General features: G+C 39.8%; 1 protein-coding gene across 3 annotated transcripts in view; it reads left to right on the top strand.

The window, feature by feature from the left end:
- The window catches only part of nek1 (NIMA-related kinase 1), a 153,500-nt gene extending 134,468 nt beyond the window's left edge, over positions 1–19,032 (top strand). For all 3 annotated transcript variants that reach the window (XM_060834885.1, XM_060834876.1, XM_060834895.1), the window contains 3 exons: positions 3,042–3,175; positions 6,531–6,663; positions 18,438–19,032. In XM_060834885.1, the coding sequence (XP_060690868.1) occupies positions 3,042–3,175; positions 6,531–6,663; positions 18,438–18,451 (281 nt within the window). In that variant the 3' untranslated portion in view covers positions 18,452–19,032. The remainder of the gene's footprint in view (positions 1–3,041; positions 3,176–6,530; positions 6,664–18,437) is intronic.
- Positions 19,033–19,602: the final 570 nt, after the last annotated feature.

Genomic DNA, 19,602 nt, shown 5'->3' with positions numbered 1-19,602 from the left:
GGAAGATGGATAGGTCATGAGGATGGTGCTGAGCTGTAAGGTTGGAACTGGGATAAGATGGCGGGGGGGCGGGAAATGAGGAAACAGGTGAAGTCCACATTGATGCTAAGGGGTTGGAGAGTCAGAGGTGGAAGATGAGGTGTTCTTTCTCCAGATGTCCAGTGGTAAGGGAGTGGCGATGGAGGAAGCCCAGGACCTGTATGTCCTCTGCTGAGTAGGAGGAGGGAGTTGTAGAATCATAGATGTACAGCATGGAAACAGACCCTTCGGTCCAACCTGTCCATGCCGACCAGATATCCCAACCCAGTCTAGTCCTACCTGCCAGCACCCGGCCCATATCCCTCCAAACCCTTCCTATTCATGTACCCATCCAAATGCCTCTTAAATGTTGCAATTGTACCAACCTCCACCACATCCTCTGGCAGCTCATTCCATACATGTGCCACCCTCTGCGTGAATAGGTTGCCCCTTAGGTCTCTTTTATATCTTTCCCCTCTCACCTATGCCCTCTAGTTCTGGACTCCCCGACCCCTGGGAAAAGACTTTGTCAATTTATCCTATCCATGCCCCTCCTAATTTTGTAAACCTCTATAAGATCACCCCTCAGCCTCCAATGCTCTAGGGAAAACAGCCCCAGCCTGTTTAGCCTCTGCCTGTAGCTCAAATTCTCCAACCCTGGCAACATCCTTATAAATCTTTCCTGAACCCTTTCAAGTTTCACAACATCTTTCCAATAGGAAGGAGACCAGAATTGCACACAATATTCCAACAGTGGTCTAACCCATGTCCTGTACAGCCGCAACATGACCTCCCAACTCCTGTACTCAATACGCTGACCAATAAAGGAAAGCATACCAAGCGCCGCCTTCACTATCCTATCTACCTGCGATTCCACTTTCAAGGACCTATGAACCTGCACTCCAAGGTCTCTTTGTTCAGCAACACTTCCTAGGATCTTACCATTAAGTGTATAAGTCCTGCTAAGATTTGCTTTCCAAAATGCAGCACCTCGCATTTATCTGAATTAAACTCCCATCTGCCACTTCTCAGCCCATTGGCCCATCTGGTCCAAATCCTGTTGTAATCTGAGGTAACCTTCTTGAAATGTTCAGCCATGGGGCGGTGGGGTTGGTTGGTGCTGGTGTCCCGGAGATGTTCTCTGAAGCGCTCTGCGAGAAGGTGTCCAGTCTCCCCAATGTAGAGCAGATTGCATCGGAAGCAACAGATAGAGTAAGTGACGTGTGGAACTGCAGGTGAAACTTTGGGTGTGGAAGGCTCCTTTTGGGGCCTTAGACAGAGACGAGGGGGGAGGTGTGGGCGCAGTTTTGCAATTCCTGCGGTGATAGAGGAAGGTACCGGGAGGGAAGGGTGGGTTGTTGGATGGCCCCACCTACCAATGGATCCCACCACCAGACATATATTTCCCCACCCCACCCCATCCACTTTTCATAAAGACCATTCCCTCCACGACTACCTTGTCAGATCCATGACCCCTAACAAACCCACTCTTTCTCTTGCCCGAAACATCTATTTTCTTGTTCCTTGGATGCTGCCTGACCTGCTGTACTTTTCTAGCACCACAGTCTCTTGACTCTAATCTCCAGCATCTGTAGTCTTCACCTTCGCCTACAAGGTGTGATGATACAATGCCTTTAAGAGGTGTGTTCTGTCCTGTTTCTCTTGCAGAGGGATGTTGTCACAATGATGCTGAAATGTCCTCTTCAGACAGGCAGTTGGTAAACAGCTTTTGAGATCTCCCTGCATTTTTGTTTTAAGTAAAAATCTAATCGTGGGTAGGTGGGGTCATGCTCACACAGACCCAAAAGGAGTTTAGTTTTTCTTTTCAGTCGATTTTGTGGTTTTCTTTTTTTTGGTGGCTCCAGGAGCTGAAAGCTTGAGTTCTTTGCTGCAGGAGTGAAGTCTTTGAGAGGCTTACTCCTTTAAAAAATCAAAAGGGCAGATTGTACGTGGTGCTGAATTGTTTTTGCCAAGGGTGTTTATGGGATGCTGATTGATCAACAGTTGATGATTAGTGGTTAAATAAATATAATCTTGTTAGGTAACTGAGTTGAATAAAGTAATGCCAATTCTTTTGGTTGTATTTTAACTGTGTTGCAAGGATAAATTGTGTTTGATTAAAGCTTAGTGGTGGATCAATCGAATCAACTCTGGAACTCAGCATCTTATGCTTGCCTTTTATGAAAAAATATATAAAAGGTAGGACCTAGGCTTTGGAAGGATCTAACCAAGGACATCCAGATCACTCAGTAGCCCTGAATTTTTCAGTTTGTTTAATTGAAGCAACTTCTGACCCAAAACTGATTAATAGATAAACAGTCTGATAATTCAGCAGTAATCAATTTTATATGAATAGTTGTTTAATTCTGGTGTGGTTTCAACTTACACTCTTCTAGGTAATAAGCATAATATTCTTGTGCAGTTGCTATACTGTCTCCCCCCCCCCCCCCCAAAAAAAAAGAGAGGAACCGAATTATCTGATGAAAATGTTGATCAGAGCTGAAGAAGATTAACCTTAGTTACAGAAGCAGCTTTCTTGGTCCTGACTGGACTTCTGTCCAGATTAGTTGTACTAATATGGCCCGTTGGGAACTATCTGTGTAATGAACATTACACACCATTGAGCTACATGTTATCTTTGCTTTGTAACATTGAAATTTATCAAGCACAATTAAATTGGAAATGTATAAAAGAGCCTCAGAAACTATTTTATTTACCATTGTGTAATCCATTCTTTTCCAAACAAAAACAACTGCCAAGGGCTTTGACTTGCAGTCAAGCACCCCAGCAGTGCCAAAGTTCACAGCTGTATGCATATGGACCATGCTAAATTGGCAAAATAATAAAGGCTGAAATTTACAAAGCTTTGTAATGTAATCCCCATGAAATTAAGCCATCTGCAGTAATTGGGCAGCTTTCAACAGTGCAGGATCAAAAAGCTTATCTCAAAGTCTTTCTGTTGGTGATTCTGGCTGAGGTTTGTGGTTTTTCTAAAGAGTTTTCTGTTCTTGCAATTTGTGCAGATGACAGTGAGGAAGATGTTGCAGGTGGAAGTGCCGAGTTTGACAGCGTCTTCAGCAGACTGGAGGAGCTGCGAATGACACTGGAGCAAGAAATGGGCTTTGAAAATTTCATTGAAGCTTATAACAAAATCAAGGTAGTTCCCTTTCTTCTTTTTTATGCAGTCTTGTGTTATTTTAATCAAGTTAAGACAGGTCTGAGAGCATTTGAGAAATTCTCAGGACATCAGACTTGGTGCTTTGAATTGAAGACTCAATGCTCAAATCTGAGTCATTAAATAGAAATCTAGACAAATTCAGTATAACAAGTTTTTGCTGTACTTGTAGAATTCTTGATGTTTTTAGCTGTCAAACTAATGGAATTACTTAATAACTGGAGGAAAGAAAACTCTTAGCCAAATGGTGCCTCATGACAGGCCTTGAGTTCTCGTTCCTTTGAGGTTGAATTTAAATCCTAACTGAGTTGGGAAACCAAAACTTATAAATATACTTGTATTTGGCTGTCCTAAAGATCCACTGAACTTGGAATGCAGCATCTTTTTTAAATTTGTCATTAATTGGTATTTCTTTGCTGAATGAGTGCAAGTTTGCTTCTCATGATTAAATTTAAGTTGTTCAATGCACCCTAATTTTCTGTTCATCAATATTGATACCCGTTGCTTTTTGCGAACAGGATTCATGCACTCTACCTGTATTCCCTCTTGTCTAGAAAATGAATGAATATAGCATGGTTACTGGATTTGAGAGTATTTATTTTTTGGCATGCTAAGTCCAGAACAAAACCTAACATATAAAGCTGAGCCATTGAGGATTGATGTCAGGAACACTGCTCCCATTGATGTCAGAAACACAGCTCCCATTAAGGTAACAGAAAGCTGGGACACAGAGCTCCAAGATTCTGTTGAGGGTGGGGAGCAGAAGTCAAATGAAAAGTTCAAAACTTAGATTGATGGAAGTCTATTCTGATAGAATAAAGGTGAGGCAACAATAGTTAAGATGAGCTATGATCAAACTGAAGCAGCTCAAGAGGCTGAGTGGCCCATCTTATTTCAGTGTTCTTTGAGAAGTGAAATGGTGACAATACATTTCAGTGACGTTTTAATGTAATGATTGCAATGATGCAGCAATTCTACAAGTCTTCTATCTAATTTTGATTACTAAGAAGTGAGATATAATTGCACTTTCTCTAAAACAAATCTATCTTAGAGCTTCCAGATTCATTAATTGAAGATGATGCTGCAAAAAATGGTGTCCCTTTCACAGCAACACAAAACTCGCTTGTATGAAACCTGTATATTCATTATCAGTGCAGGATTACTCAACTTTGATCATCAGAAAGATCATCCATTCTGCATACTGCATCAGATTCTTCAGTCACGAGAGGACCCATGAGAATGAAGTCATTTGTAACTTGGGCATGCTTCACTGGTGAGAAGAAAGCTGCTTGATGCTGCGGAAGGCTAGAAAATATGGAGTGTTGGTAGTATGGAGGTGATTGTTCTGATGTCAGAAATCTCAAATTCTCTAACCTACGTGGCATTAAAAGGAAAAGAAATGAAGGCTGGGTGGGCAGGTCCACTGGTATTGAGGCAAATCGGCTGCAATGGCATTTTTAAAAATGCTCACAACTCTGTCTATGAGGTGTGGAGACCCTGGTTGCGGTGACCCTCTCCATCCTCTAATGGAGGCTGCCCCCATTGAACTGATGACATCTGCTTGTTGCCACGTCCTACTCTACTGATAACAAAGCAGTGACCAGAGGTGTCAAAAGCTTTCGGCTGCTGCAAAGTTTCTTTCACAGAATCGATGCTGAATGGTGCCAGGAACATCAAGTTAGTGCTGCATAATATCCCTATAGCAGTAGAAGAGCATAATATGTTCATTTGAAATATTGGTCCTTTTTTTCTGTCCTTCATGAAGTGGGTGTGCTCTGGTTAGTTCAGTTGGCTAAATGGCTTGCTTGTTTTGGAAAGTAATGTGAACACCATAGGTTCAATTTCCATTCTTACTGAGGAAGGCTTAAGACTTGCCTTCTTGCCCTCGTACAGTTGATGAGCATTGCTGCCCTTCAAGGCATATAGCAAATGGTCTCTGTGTCTTATGTGTTATGGCTAAATAGCTACCAACTTCATGAAACAGGTAGCATTTTATCACGGAGATTCCCCTGCTGACACAAATATTTTATACAATATAAAGAGGTATCAAGTTTTCCTGTTGGTTCAGATGTAACTTTTGAATGGGAATTTTTATTTGTCAGAATTAATTGCTGTGTTTTAAAGTTTTACGTTCTGATCATTTTGGTTATTGATATGACACCTAAATCCTATTTAAAGTTGTTACAATTCATTTCGATATTCCTATTTATTTAGCTTTTTTGAAAGGCTTGTGGTTGTCAACAAAACAAATTTATTTTTGGCTGTCAGTAAGGTCATAATGACAACTGTTCATTTCTTACATTGCAAAGGATATTGGAACATGTGAAATAAAACATATAGCTTCTTTTAAAATCATTAGAGACATCCAAGAGATTTCTATTAAATGTCACTGAATGTGAGCATCCCGAACATTCATTCATTACATGGTTGTGGTTGCTGGTGATGAACCTGGTGGAACCACTAGAGTCCATCTTGGAAATGTACTCCGCTAATGCCGTTAGTTAAGTGGTGCTAGGATTTAATCCACAGATTCCATGAATTGAGCAGAAAATGTTTACCCATGATCTAATATTTAAAGAATGCTACCATAATAAGCAGAGCCACAAAGGAGCAGTACTCCTGTTGTATTTGTGAATATACAATGCGGGGTTTCTCTGCTGATATAAATGAAATCGAAAAGAGAATGCCCAGCATTGTGTTAATTAGCAGTCCTGGGTATTTGCAACTCTTCCTTATAATAAAGATGTGTCCAGTGTTTTCACGTCATGAACATTGAACTATGAAACTGTACTGACTAGAAGTTATCCAAGTGTCACAGTAAATGATGGGAGACAGGCCATTAAAGCTTGCAAGTTAACTGACAAAATTAACTTTTAACTTTTTATTTGCTCAACTCCAAACAAACTTTGATGACCTCAACACAATTTATCCATACATACTGACAGGATTCTTAGAATACAGCAACACACGAATATTTCAATGTGTGTATTTTTCTGATGATTCGTTTGCTATTATTTCCCAAACTGAACTGTTTACTGACGCCCCAAGTTAACCCTGAAGAAGGGCTTATGCCCGAACCGTCGATTCTCCTGCTCCTTGGATGCTGCCTGACCTGCTGCTCTTTTCCAGCAACACATTTTCAGCTATTTAGGCAAGGTACCACAATACGCAAAGCCATAGGGGAACGGTGCTCCTGTTGTAATTTTGTGACTTAACATTGCTCGTACACATGTTCTTTGCTGGAAATGAAACACAATTACTTTCAGTCAATGTTTTCATGTTAGAAGTTTGTTTAACTTCCATGATACTTGAATGAATGTTTTCTTTTGTGAGACAGGCAATACATGAAGATGAAGATGAGAACATTGACATTGGCACTACAATAGTGCAGGTCATTCTGGGTCCTCAGTTTGAGCACCTGTATTCTAAAATTCTTCATCTTGTCATGGCAGATGGAGTATATCAAGAAGGTAAGTTTATTCTCCCATATTGTCCTATGATAAAGATTCATTAAAATTTATTATTGTCATTATTTGGAAATTTGTGTTCTGAAGTGCATAGAATGTCATATAGCTTTTATGTGTATTTCTATACTGTCTACATTAAGAATATTTTGTTTCATTTTAGTTCTATAATTGGTACCTGAGGTTCATTTACATGTATTTAGATGAGGCATTTAAGAATGAGGTGAACAGTTCACTGCTTTAGAAAGGAACGAATAGAGGAGGAAAAAAAAGGTCTTTGCCAAGCCACAATTTGTCCTATGTCATAGAATCAGAAACTGTTTCCCTAAAAGAGAAAGAGCCATCCAGAAGTTCAGGTGAGTGTGAAAGTTTCTTTCAAAGAGAAAAGGTTACTGTGCAGCGATGCAGTTTAGCAGCCTCCTGAGCAGTTGAGGCAGTAGAAGGAAGAAGACGTGAGAAGCTCCAGAAACCGAATTAAGTAATTTGTGTGTAAAAAAAAAAGTGCGCTGTGAGTAGTTTGTGTCTTATGAAGCAATTCTAATTAAAGAAGCTAGAAGCAAGTGCAAAACTTTGTCACAAAGAAATCAGTACAGGCATGCCACCTGAAGAAGGAACTTTCAAGTGCAAACAAAGTGATGCTGGACTGAGGTTTGTATATAAGTAAAGTTTGTCAGGTTATAGTCCAACAGGTTTATTTGGAAGCACTAGCTTTCGGAGCACTGCTCCTTCATCCTCCACAGTTGGTTGTGGAGTATAAGGTCATAAGACACAGAATTAATGGCAAAAGGGTTAGTGTCATAGAGCTGTAATTATACATGAAACAAATTTAGATTAAGTCTTTCATCTTTTAGAATGGGATATGCTAGTTTCAGTTCTTTTAATATGACATTAAATAGCATATAGAAGAACTGGAACTAGCACATCCCATTCTAAAAGATGAAAGACTTAATCTAAATTTGTTTCATGTATAATTACAGCTCCATGACACTGTAACCCTTTTGCCATTAATTCTGGGTCTTATGACCTTATACTCCACAACCAACTGTGGAGGATGAAGGAGCAGTGCTCTGAAAGCTAGTGCTTCCAAATAAATCCGTTGAATTATAACCTAGTGTATGATTTTTAACTTTATCCACCCAGTCCAACTCCAACACCTCCAAATCAGTAAAGTTTGTAATTGAGTAAAAATTTAAATCTCTTACATCTGCTGTATGTAATAAGATTGGTTCAAGAAATTCTTGAATGCAGAAGCACTGTTTGTTTCCTTTTGTATATAATATTTATGAACAACCCCTTTTGAGTCATAGCATGTACTTTCGATGCTAGAATGGCCACCAACACATGAACTATTTCTTTGTTGATACAACATTCTTTGCAAGGAGGTGTTTGCGTCTGTGCAGATGCTGTAGCCCACCTCTTATTTGCTTTGATGAGTTTTCCTTCTGTTGAGAAGAAAGCTTCCTGCAATCAATGATACACAGACGACCTTTTATGGTTCCCACAAGATTATTAAATACAAAGAGCAGAAACCTATTAATCTAATGAGACCAGCTCACCATATGAAGATGGCATCTTTCCAATTAGTGTGTGTAGCACCTGGGATAGGCTAAAAGTCTTAGTGAAGCCATGGAGCTCATCTTTCAAGCAAATCAAACCCCTAAGAACATTTTTGAAAGTTCTAAATTTTGTATTGAAATGTCTTTAATGACCATCACAATATGAATGCTCAGATATTTGATTCCACCCTGCATTGTAATTATATGGGCAGCACCATATTTGTTCCAGGCACACATCGTTTTGTTATCAAGCTGTATCTTTGTGTACATCATGATACCCATGCCAGAGAGATGGTCTACACAATAAATGCTGCCCTTGTGAATATGTTCAGTGACTGACCATGACAGTAAACTAATTGCAGCCAGATTTTGCCATGAACTGAGATTATCATAACCTGAGAATTACTCTTATTAAAATGATGAGCTTCTAGGCTATTCCTTGCACTGGGAAGTATTTGAAGGTGAACCAGACTACTCTGAACATTGTCGCTTTTGACCCTGAGATGAGCTTAATATCTACACTACCATGCAAACTATCTGTTAATAGTTCCATAGAATTGCCATATTCTGTCCCGACTTGAGCTCATCTGCTGCTGGAACCCTCAATTATGCCTTTTCCTATTCTAGGTTTGATTACTCAAATGCATAATTTTGTGGTCTCCCATTATTCACTCTTCATAAAATTTGAGGTCATCCATGTGCTGCCATGCCCGTACCAAGGCTAAGTCCTGTTCATTCCTTCACTGCTGTAATCACTGATCTACATTGTCTCTCAAACAAGCAGTAACTGGATTTTTAAATTTTTTCATTCAATGTTTTCAAATCAGTTTACAGGCTTTTTTTGCTCTCCCATCTCAATCAACCCCTTCAGCCCCAGAGCCCTCTGATATCTATCCTGAAGTTCTGGCTGCTTAAGCTCACCGTATTTTAATCATGTAACGTTTTGGTGGCCTTGCCATCAAGTATTTGAAATAAGGTCTGGAATTTCCTCATTAAATTTCTTGGCCTGACTCTCACTCTTTCTCCCTCTTCTTTTTCATAACACTGCTTGGAGTGTTTCAGTGTAATAAAGCTGCTGTATGATTAAAGGTGTTATTGTAATTGTAGCTGTATTAAATGCCTCTCCTATTTTCATTGTGTAATTTGGTTACGTATTTGTGCTAGCGTATTGTATGCACGTGATTTTTTTTTCAAAACCTTTGCATTCTTTCTATGTAATTTTTTTATTCAAGGCTGTCTGACTTCATTAATGGAAATCATTTGCTGTTCTTCACCACCATTATCAATATCCTTCTCCATTCCTGTACATTTTCAGTTACACTCCACATCAATTGTTCAGGGAATCTTCCTCCTCCTCCACCCAAACAAATGCCTGACCTCTGCATTGTGCAGCTTTGGATGAAATTGGTCTCTAGGCAACCGAGACTACTCTTTGAAATGCTCAAAATAGGCAAAGCAACCTCCCATTGTTAGATTGCCTGGAAGTTTCGGTCCCTACATACCCTGTACTACAGTTCTATATCTTCTAAGTGTGGACTACCTTCAAATCTTCGCCATTCCAAAGTAGAGTCCATTGTGACTGAAGGGCGTCCCTAGCCGATTGTTTTCTGTCTAACCATGGATTAATGGATCCTGTCTGTCTGGTAGCTTAAAAAATCCAGCTCATGTTTCCAATCAATATCTTCCTGTAATAGCTTCTCAATTACTTAATTGTATTTCTAAATTGACACGCTGAATAATTTCTCCCCAGCCTGAAATCTCCTCTTTTTCTAAATCCTTAATGACAGAATTTCTTTTACCGTTGTGTTTTGCAAATAAATCCTTGAGGGAAGCCAGTGAAACTGTCCCATGCCCTTTGTCTAATAATCAGTCTACCTGCTGAGGAGAAAGTGAGGACTGCAGATGCTGGGGATCAGAGTCGAGAGTGTAGTGCTGGAAAAGCTCAGCAGGTCAGGCAGCATGCGAGGAGCAGGAGAGTCTATGTTTTGGGCATAAGCCCTTCTTCAGCAAAGAGCATTCCTGATTATGCCTGAAATATCGAGTCTACCTGGTGAGCCCTACGTACAGAGAGGGAGATGATTCTAGCTTTCCAAATATAACCACTTTCCTTTGTTTACTCAAACATGTTATCTGTTTACATTTGTAGTAAGTCAAAATGTTCTTTCTTTTAAGATGAAAGTTATTTTTCAAGTGTTTAAAATGTTAAATTGAATGAGCTTTGTTGTCACATGTACTCGCACGTGAATACAGTAAAAAATTTACAAGTTGCCACTTACGGAGCCATCTTAGATACAAATGCATCTCTGTACAGATTATTAAGTACAAATTCTAAGCAAAAATATGAGAAAAATCAAGAAATAAAAATCCAGAATTACATACCTTCGAAGGTACAAATTCATAGTATAACCTATAATGATTGAGGTCAATAGAATAAATTAAATTAAGAGGATGTTTTTTAAATGAAGAGGTGACAGAACAGGAAATAGAAGAATATATTGTTGAAATATTGCACTCCTGTGAACACTGGGGACCCAATATCCTGTTTTAATGCCACAAATTTAATGTAATTCGATCACTAAGACAGTAAACAAAATGTTTAAAATTAGTCAGAATATCCTATTTTAATGTGAAATGTTTCTCATTGGTGAATCCTAAAGAAACCAGAACAGAATCAACAGAAGTTAAGTCTGGAGGCAATTGCTTTTGGAAGAAACAAATATTTCTATTTTTTGCTGACTGCAGCCTGACTATTGACCGTAACATTGGCTTTAAATAACCCCATTTGCTGCTGAGTAGTTTCTGAGGAGCAATAGAAAATTTAACCAAAGCTCTTTTCTCCCAAATAAATGTTTTTTTTTCTGCTGCGTCTCTTGGGAGACAGGAGAAAATTAAATCATTTCCATGTGGAAAGCAGGTTTACATAAAATTCAAGAACTAAACTCATTTTCATTTTGGCTCATTTTCAGTTTCAAAAAAAAGCGTGAAACACATGCTCATTGTTCAATTTAGTGCTTTGGGAAAATGCATCAACTGAAGCTAGTGTCAATGGTCTTGTGAAGCACTTTTGGACACTTTAATAAAGACACTATACAAATGCAAGTTATTGCCAAAAGTAAAACTTAAAATGGATTGCATACCCTTTATACCCATGCCCCTTTATGTTTCATCCGTTGCAAATGATGACATATTGGAAAGCTTAACTGAAAGACTTCGTCAGTTGTACCTTTGGTACAATTGATCTTCAACTGTATATTCAGGCCTTAATGGGAGTTCTCAGCTTCTGAGGCTGTCTGTGTTCAGTTTCCTAAGTTTATATCTTCATTGATTGTAAAAAGTACAGGTTATTCAGCTATAATGCGCATTTTTTTAAAGCAAATTCACTAACACGATTGACAAATTGGGGTCGCTGTTCCTAAAGCACGAACTTTTAAAATGTGTGTTGGCTGTAACGTGGTTACAGCGCCAAAACCTTAAATGCTGTTTCTAAAGCACAATCTTTGTAACATGGGGTCGCACAAGAATAGGATCAAGAATTGCTATAGTTTTAGGGGATGGCGGGGCTAGGGGTAGTCGGTGCAGGATGCTGGTGAAGAAAAGATATTGATAGTTCAGATGAAGTGAACGATCAACATCTTTTCTTCACTGGCACTCTTCAACCCTACTCCTGTCTCCACTCGAAAATCCTCTCCAGCTCCCCTGCTGCTATCTCCTCTACACTTCTTACTTAAGTTCTGATGAAGAGTCATCGAGACTCGGAGCAACAGCTTGCTCTTTCTCTCTATGGATGTTGTCTGTTCTGCTGTGATTTCCAGCATTTGTTGTTGAACGGTCCAGCAGATTTAATGTGCTGCATTCTGGAATCCTGTTTTTGTTTCTTATCACTTGCTATCTTCCTTGTCAGAATCTCATTGCAGGTTCTGTTAAATGGCCCAGTTTGCTTTTAATACAGTTAACCTTACGAATGTCAGTTTCAGTGCATCATATTTTAGTTTACACAGTCAATCTTGTCCATTCAGGACATGTAATTTGAACTAAGTTCACTCTTGTTTTATCACCTTGATCACAGAAAACCTTCAAACTTCTTGAATTAACTCATCTCAGAAAATTCTTGCCCTGTACTTCCATTGAGAAGAAATTACAAGTGCAGTCCATTTGTCTTAGTGCTGCTAAAACATGCTTTTCCGTAGACTTAACATTTTATTTATCTAACGAACTAGTCAAAGGCTGACTTAAGATAAAATGAACAAATAGAGTACTTTGCAAAGATCGCTGTCCTCAGCTCCACATCCTTCAGTTATCTTGACTACACACTTGTTAAGGAAAAGATCAAATTTGAAAGGATGGCTGCATTCACCAGGCTCTGCCACACCAGCCTCCTTCCTGTGTTTACTTCCTCTCATCCATATTGACTTTTCCATTTCTTCCTTTTAATACATTCCCCTTAAAGGCATCTGTCATTTGCCCCATACTCCTTGTGGGACAGTTTCACCAGTCTGACCACTTGGTGGGTAAAGATGGTTTTCCTGTATTTCTTTTTAGATTTCTTTTTACTTTTCTCTTCATGACCCGTATTATGGGGCTTCCATGCACACATGAAGTATCTATCAGCCTTGCTATTTCTTTTCCTTTTAATCTTAAGCCAGCTTCCTCTGCCCTTAGTTGCCATAATTGCATAACCACATTAATGGAATAGGACCACAGGAAGCCCATTCTTTAGTGAGACATCTTAGCGTAATGAAGATTACCATTTTAATAGGTAACATTGTATGCAGTTGATTTATAATATAGAACAGAATTGGCCAAAAATATTTCCAAGAAGACTGTCAAGAAGTGACCACAAATATCTATGATGAAACTTTGGCTTATTTAGTGAATAAAAGGCAACGTTGTCAGAGCCAAAATAAGCATCTGCTAAAGATTGAGCCTCATCAGTGGAAATTTATTAGAGTGTTCACGTCAAAAGTGCTGTTCTGCCTCTTTGTCCCATTCCAAACAACAGTGTAGTATACACTAGGTGGTTTACAACATGAGGGAAATGGTTAAAGTGAAGGCAAGGAATACAATCTGGAATTATAATTCACGCAAATGAATTTGTGCCATTCCATATAGACATTAGAGGAAAGTAAAATTTAGTAACAGGAGATGCCATTCAACCCCTCCCATCTACTTCACTAGATGGGACAGGCATGGCCGATCATCCACTTCAATGCCTTGTTCCCCATAGTATCCTCATGTCAGTTTGTCCATTGATGTTCAGAAACCTGTCCATTTCTCCTTGAAGCCTGAGCTTCCACGGTGATCTGGAGGTAAAGAATTCACAACACTTGTCTAGGTAACAACAACGGTAGCATGCTCATGGGGTACAGCAGTCGAAGAAGAATATTCATTTTAATCCGAGCTATTTGGCCAAACCATGATAATGGTAAACCCCCTCATCGCTGCAAATCCTGTTTTATCCTCCCTAGTAACTGTACACAGTTAGCTTTATACAGTAAACAAAATTGCCCCCATCTTTAGTCATAAGTGATTTCCCCTTATTTTTAAATGGTGTTAACTCAGACACATTAGGGAGATTTAAACAATCCTTGGATAAGCACATGGATGATGATGGGACAGTGTAGGGGAACGAAAACAGTTCACTGGTCGGTGCAACATCGAGGGCCGAAGCGCCTGTTCTGCGCTGTATTGTTCTATGTTCTATGTGTTCCCAAAGTCAGGGAAATATCTTAGCTGCATCTACATTGTCTCTCCTTCTGAGTATTTGTAGGGTTCAATGAGATCATATCTCATTCTATGAACCTCCAGAAAATAAGACTAGGAGCAAAAGTAGGCCATTCAATCAGATCATGGCAAATTTGAGCATCCTCCATTCTACCCCATAACCCTTTGATTCTCTTGCTAATAAAAAACATCTGACCATCAGAACCTTGAATATATTGAACAATACTGCATTGACAACCCTCAGCAATAAAGCATTAAATAGATTCAGCACACCCTTGAGGGGAGAAATTCCAACTGGGGAGTATTAGATCACCCTATATGCTGACGACGTCCTTTTATTTTTGGCCAATCTGGAGAAGTCTGTTCCTCGACTGATCCAAACAATTAATTCATATGGTGGTTTCTCGGGTTACAGGATCAACTTTACAAAATCGGAAGCCATGCCAGTGAGGGGATTAGTGGAGGTGCCTAATCTGAAGGATGGAATGCAGTTCCCATTTAGATGGTTGCCAAAAGGGTTTTTGTATTTGGGAATTTTTATTTCCCCTTCCTTGCACTAGCTGTATAAAGCTAACTAATGTAATTACTAGAGAGGATAAAACAGGATTTGCAGCGGTGGGGGGGCTACCATTATCATGGTTGGGCCAAATAGCCCTGATTAAAATGAATATTCTTCTTCGACTGCTGTACCCATGAGAATGCTCCCGTTGTTACCTGGATAGGTATTACGGACACCCAATGGTTGGCTAGGATCCTTTATTTGGTGCCACAGATGTCCTCTAATTAAATTCACTAAATTGCAGCTTTAGCATGGTGAGAGAGGAGTGGATCTTCCAGATTTGAATAAATACCAAATAAATGCTGTGTTAACATATGGTAGTGAATGGATATGAGAGAATTCAGAGTTGATTTGGCTTGGTATTGAAACCTTGCAGTCGAGATGTCCTTTAATTAATTTATTATTCATGGACAAGATGAAATCCCTGACCCAGCAGTGTAAAAGTCCAATTATTTTAAATATGGTGGAAGCCTGGAGGATAATGAGTCAAGACGAGGGCAATTGGTCGAAGACTTTGCCATTTACCCCATTGGTGGGAGCCCAAGGATTTAAACCTGGGGCAATGGACTCTGGCGTTAAGACATGGGGGAATAAGGGAATTTCCTGTCTGGGTGATTTATTAGAGGGAGAGGTCTTGATGTCATTTAGTCAGGTAAGTCAGAAATATGGATTGTCTAATAGGGACCTTTTCCAATACTTCCAGATAAGGGACTGTATACAGAGGAAGACCACGCTCCTGGTCCAGTGTTACAAATCAGACTTGGAGAAAAGAGTACTCCAGCGTACGGGTGCTCTTTCACTCAGTACTTTATATCATTTACAGAAAGGTCGTACCTGGGGGACGTGGAAGGACTTTGTAGGACGTGGAATCGAGAGTTAGGAGGGGATATTTCATCGGAGGTATGGGAAGACATCTGGGGAAATGTAAGGAAAATCTCAGTATGTGACAGAGAGCAATCAATGCAATTGAAGGTCTTGCACAGTGCTCATATGGCACCAGAGATGCTAGCTAAGTTCAGGAGAGGAGTATCATCAGTGTCCCAAATGTAAAATTAGCACAGACACTCTCCCACACTGCTACTGGTCATGTTGTAAGATCCAGAGATACTGGAGTGCTTTAATAAGGGAGCTGAAGGACATCCTGGGGATTGAAATTAACGTAGATCTGGTATTTCTTCTTTTGAAGTGTCTCTCTGGGGCAACACGCCAAGAGATTGTGTAACATTCTTACCCACTGTGCGAGGAAGAACACTTTACTGAATTGGACATCACAAAAACCATCAGGTCTTATGGGGTGGTCTAGGCTGGTGATGGAGCATCTACCCCAAGACTACATCACAAATATGATGCACCACAAAACGGGACAGTTTTACAAGCCGTGGTGACCCCTTTTAAATCATAACATTGCTGATAGATCAGCAATGTTAATTAGGGCTGTGGTATAGCCGTGGGAATCCGTATGGGTGCCTGAGGGCCCTGGGAGGAGGAGACTGGGGGGGGTGGAGTGGAAGAATACGGGTACTGTAGATGGTGCTCCTAGGGATGGGAGCCTCTGTGGAGATGTGACGAGTGAAATAGAATAAGGCAGTGAGATATTATTTAATTGAAGTTATTTGAATTTAGTTTAAGTTAGTATTTATTTAATATGTTTGTAATTTAGTTTAAGTTAAGTAGATATGTTTGTTCTGGTAAAATAGGAGGTCGTTCGTTAATAATAGTACTGTTATGGCTTTGTTGTACTGCCTTATTTTTTGTTTTGATGGTTTGTTTTTGTATATAAATGTTTTGTAAAAGATTTTTAAAGGTTTTCAATAAAGAAAATTTTTATAAAAAAAGAGAAATCCCTCCTCATCTCAGTCTTCCTCTCATTCTGAGAGAATGACCTCTGGTCCAAGAGGGGACCACAAGGGGAAACAACCTCTCTACCCTGTCAGGTCCCTGAGAATAGAAGGATTTAGCATGTTTCAATAAGGTCACCTCTTATTTCTCTAAATTCCAGTAACTTTAGGCCCTACCGACACAAGCACTGTCCATAAGACAGTCCCTCCATATCTGGCATCCGTCGAATGAACCTTCTCTAGATTGCTTCCAATGCCAACAATAATTGAGGGCTCAACACATGAGCAACAGAAGAGGTAAAACTCTTGGGGTTCCAATGGGTGTTAATGCCTGATTTGAAGGGGCCTGATCAAAGGAATGGCTTCAAGGAAAGGGGTGCCCATTGAGAGTCTCACCTAGCTATGCGAGTGACTCCCTCACAACTTTCAGATTGCCGAGTGGGAGGGTGTCATGGTCTGAGGTGGGGGTGGCAGCTACAAATGCAGCTTCTCCTGGTAATTAGAGGCAGTGGCACCAAGAACACCGTCTCCTGACAATCGATGCGAGACTTGCAGACTGACCGAGACTCCAGGCCGTGGCTAGGCCCGGGTGCCTGTGTCACTGATTTCAAACACTTTCATGAAGATAAGACTTAGATTTTAATATCTGGACATTCTTATTTGGGACTTTCGGCTTTCTTTTATTCGGGGGCATGAGTAACATCCCACTGAAAGTCAATAATGAGGTCCTTGGTTTTGCTGATGTTGAGAGCTAGGTTGTTCTCAGTGCACCGTTTTTCCAGGTCTTTCACCTCCCATCTGTAGTCTGTTTCGTGCCATCTCAGATTCGTCTGACTATGGTGGTGTCATCAGCAAATTGTAAATGGCATTAGTCTGGTATTTGGCGACGCAGTCATGGGTATACAGTGAGTACATTAGGGGGCTGAGTACACACCCCTGGGGGGCTCCACTGTTGAGTGTTAATGAGGGTGAAATATTGTCCCCAATCTTCACTGACTGTGGCCTGTGGGTCAGGAAACTGAGGATCCAGTTGCAGAGAGTGGAGTCCGAGATCACTCAGTTTAGTAATCAGTCTCGAGGGGATAATAGTGTTGACTACAGCTCAGCCTTCAATGAGTAGGATTCTTACGTAGCTGTTTTTGGTGTCAAGATGTTCTATTTACGAGAGAATGGCAAGTGATATGGCATCTGACGTGGATCTGTTGGTCCGATAGGCAAAATGGAATGGGTCAAGAGTAGTGGGGAGGCTGGAGTTGATTAATGCCATGACCAGCCTTTCAAAGCACTGGATCAACCATCTGTCTCAGCTTTAAAGTTACACAAGGACCCTGCCCCCACAACTCCTCTGTGCAAAGGAGTTCCAAAGATACTCAACCCTCTGGGACGAGGAGGATATTTTCTTTCTCAGTCTCAAATTGGCACTCTTTTATTCTGAGACTATGCCCTCTGGTCCTAGATTTTTCCATGCAGGAAAACATTGCCTTAGCATTTACACTGCCCAGAGCAGATCAGAAACACATCTGTCTGCATACTGTATACATTTTAAACATTAATTACTATGTGACAAGCTGCTTGGTAGAGAAAGCAAGAATATAAGCTGGGTGTAAGAGTCGTGATTCCAGCCAGATGGTTTAAAAAGTCTGGAGCAACTGGCCAGCTCCTGATCTGAAATGAGTATATTCAATGTGTTTTTCAAATTTGTGCTTACCTTGCTGTTTTTGATTATTGTTTGTGAAGCAAGGACATATGGGGTAAATGCCTCTTTACCAGTAAAACAAACTTGTGGTAATGTCTGTTTTATGGTTTAGATCACATGCTCAGGCTAAACCTTAATTAATGCTTAAAAATGCAAGATGTCATTACAGTTCACATCTGTTATCATAAACTGCACTTTCACATGCAATTTAAATTTAAAAGATAAAGTTTAAGTAGCAATGGCGCGACATAAATCACATGATGAGGTAACATATAATTGGAGAGTGACATACCTTTGAGCAGAATTACTACGTAGTTTTTCCAATACAAATATTTAACAGTCAACAGACGATATATGCTGTATTAATGTTCTTTACACCAAAGGTCATTTTTATCACTTTTTTTTTCCAGACAATGACGAATAAAATCAGCCATTCAGGACATGCCTGTGACAGAAATATTCTGTTTTGTGTGTGAGCATATGCCAATGTTTGAAGATGCTAGAACTATTTGATTCTAGTCAAATGGATGCAAGTTCAGATTCTTCGAAGTTACAGTACTGCATATGAATGCATGCATGGAACATGGTTTGATTTTTATCCCTTTTCCCAGGATTCTAATCTTACTTCCTTGGAAGGTTTCTGAAGCGTGTTGCCTTTTTGTTTATGGATCTAGCTGCTGAAGAAAGGTATGCATATTTAATAGAATTCTCCAACCAAAGTGCTCCCTTCAAAGCCCCAAGTGGTGTTACAGTATTGAAATGGAATGGATTATGACATTTTATGTAATTCAAAGTCTGTACATTTTCCATTTCCATTGCAAATGAGGGGTGACCTATTGTGGAGGATTCCTTTCCCAAGTTTTGTGCTGCAGAACACTAACCTGAAAGTAGACTTTTACGTTGTAATATAGGTACAATTTATTGTACAGTACTTCAAAGTACAAAGTTCATACAAATGTATTATATCTTTCTAATGATCAGGAATAAATTCTTTTATACATTAAACATTTTTGACATAGTGTCCTTTTTTGAATGTGAATTCCATCATCAAAAGTCAGGCATGTCTTAGATTGCCTCAAATGAAGGCTACGTTTAGTCTTGAATGCAGGAAGAACCAATAGATAACTGCTGTAAGATTTATTTCTAAAGCTCTACTGATGATTTAACAGTGAAGGTGACAATATACTGAAATGCTGCAATGTCCCAGATGTAATCTCTGTTTGATTAGCTGATCTCAGCAGGGATAGCACAGTTGACCTTAATGACCTTTTGATGAAGTAGAGAAGAATACGTGCGGTGGGAGTTTCCATATTTTGAGCATTATTCAAGCATACTGTTGGAAAATGTGTGTCTGCAGAGTTCTGCTGGCCTGCAGTCAGCCGTGGATGATTTTATTTGGAAGGAAAAAGTATGATAGCCAATGTCCAAAGTAGCAAATGCTGACAATTATCTCCTAAAATTCATTATTGCTGTGATCAAGCAGCATGCAATACAACCTGTGGAGCAAATACCACTCCACAGACTTCATTTGAGAGTTGCTCAGTTATATATTTAGAAAAAGACTTGCATTTATGG

Source organism: Hemiscyllium ocellatum, chromosome 2 (genome assembly GCF_020745735.1).
Source record: "Hemiscyllium ocellatum isolate sHemOce1 chromosome 2, sHemOce1.pat.X.cur, whole genome shotgun sequence".
Lineage (NCBI taxonomy): Eukaryota > Metazoa > Chordata > Chondrichthyes > Orectolobiformes > Hemiscylliidae > Hemiscyllium > Hemiscyllium ocellatum.
The sequence above is the reverse complement of the archived record's forward strand: the minus strand, read 5'-3'. Positions and strand labels throughout refer to the sequence as shown.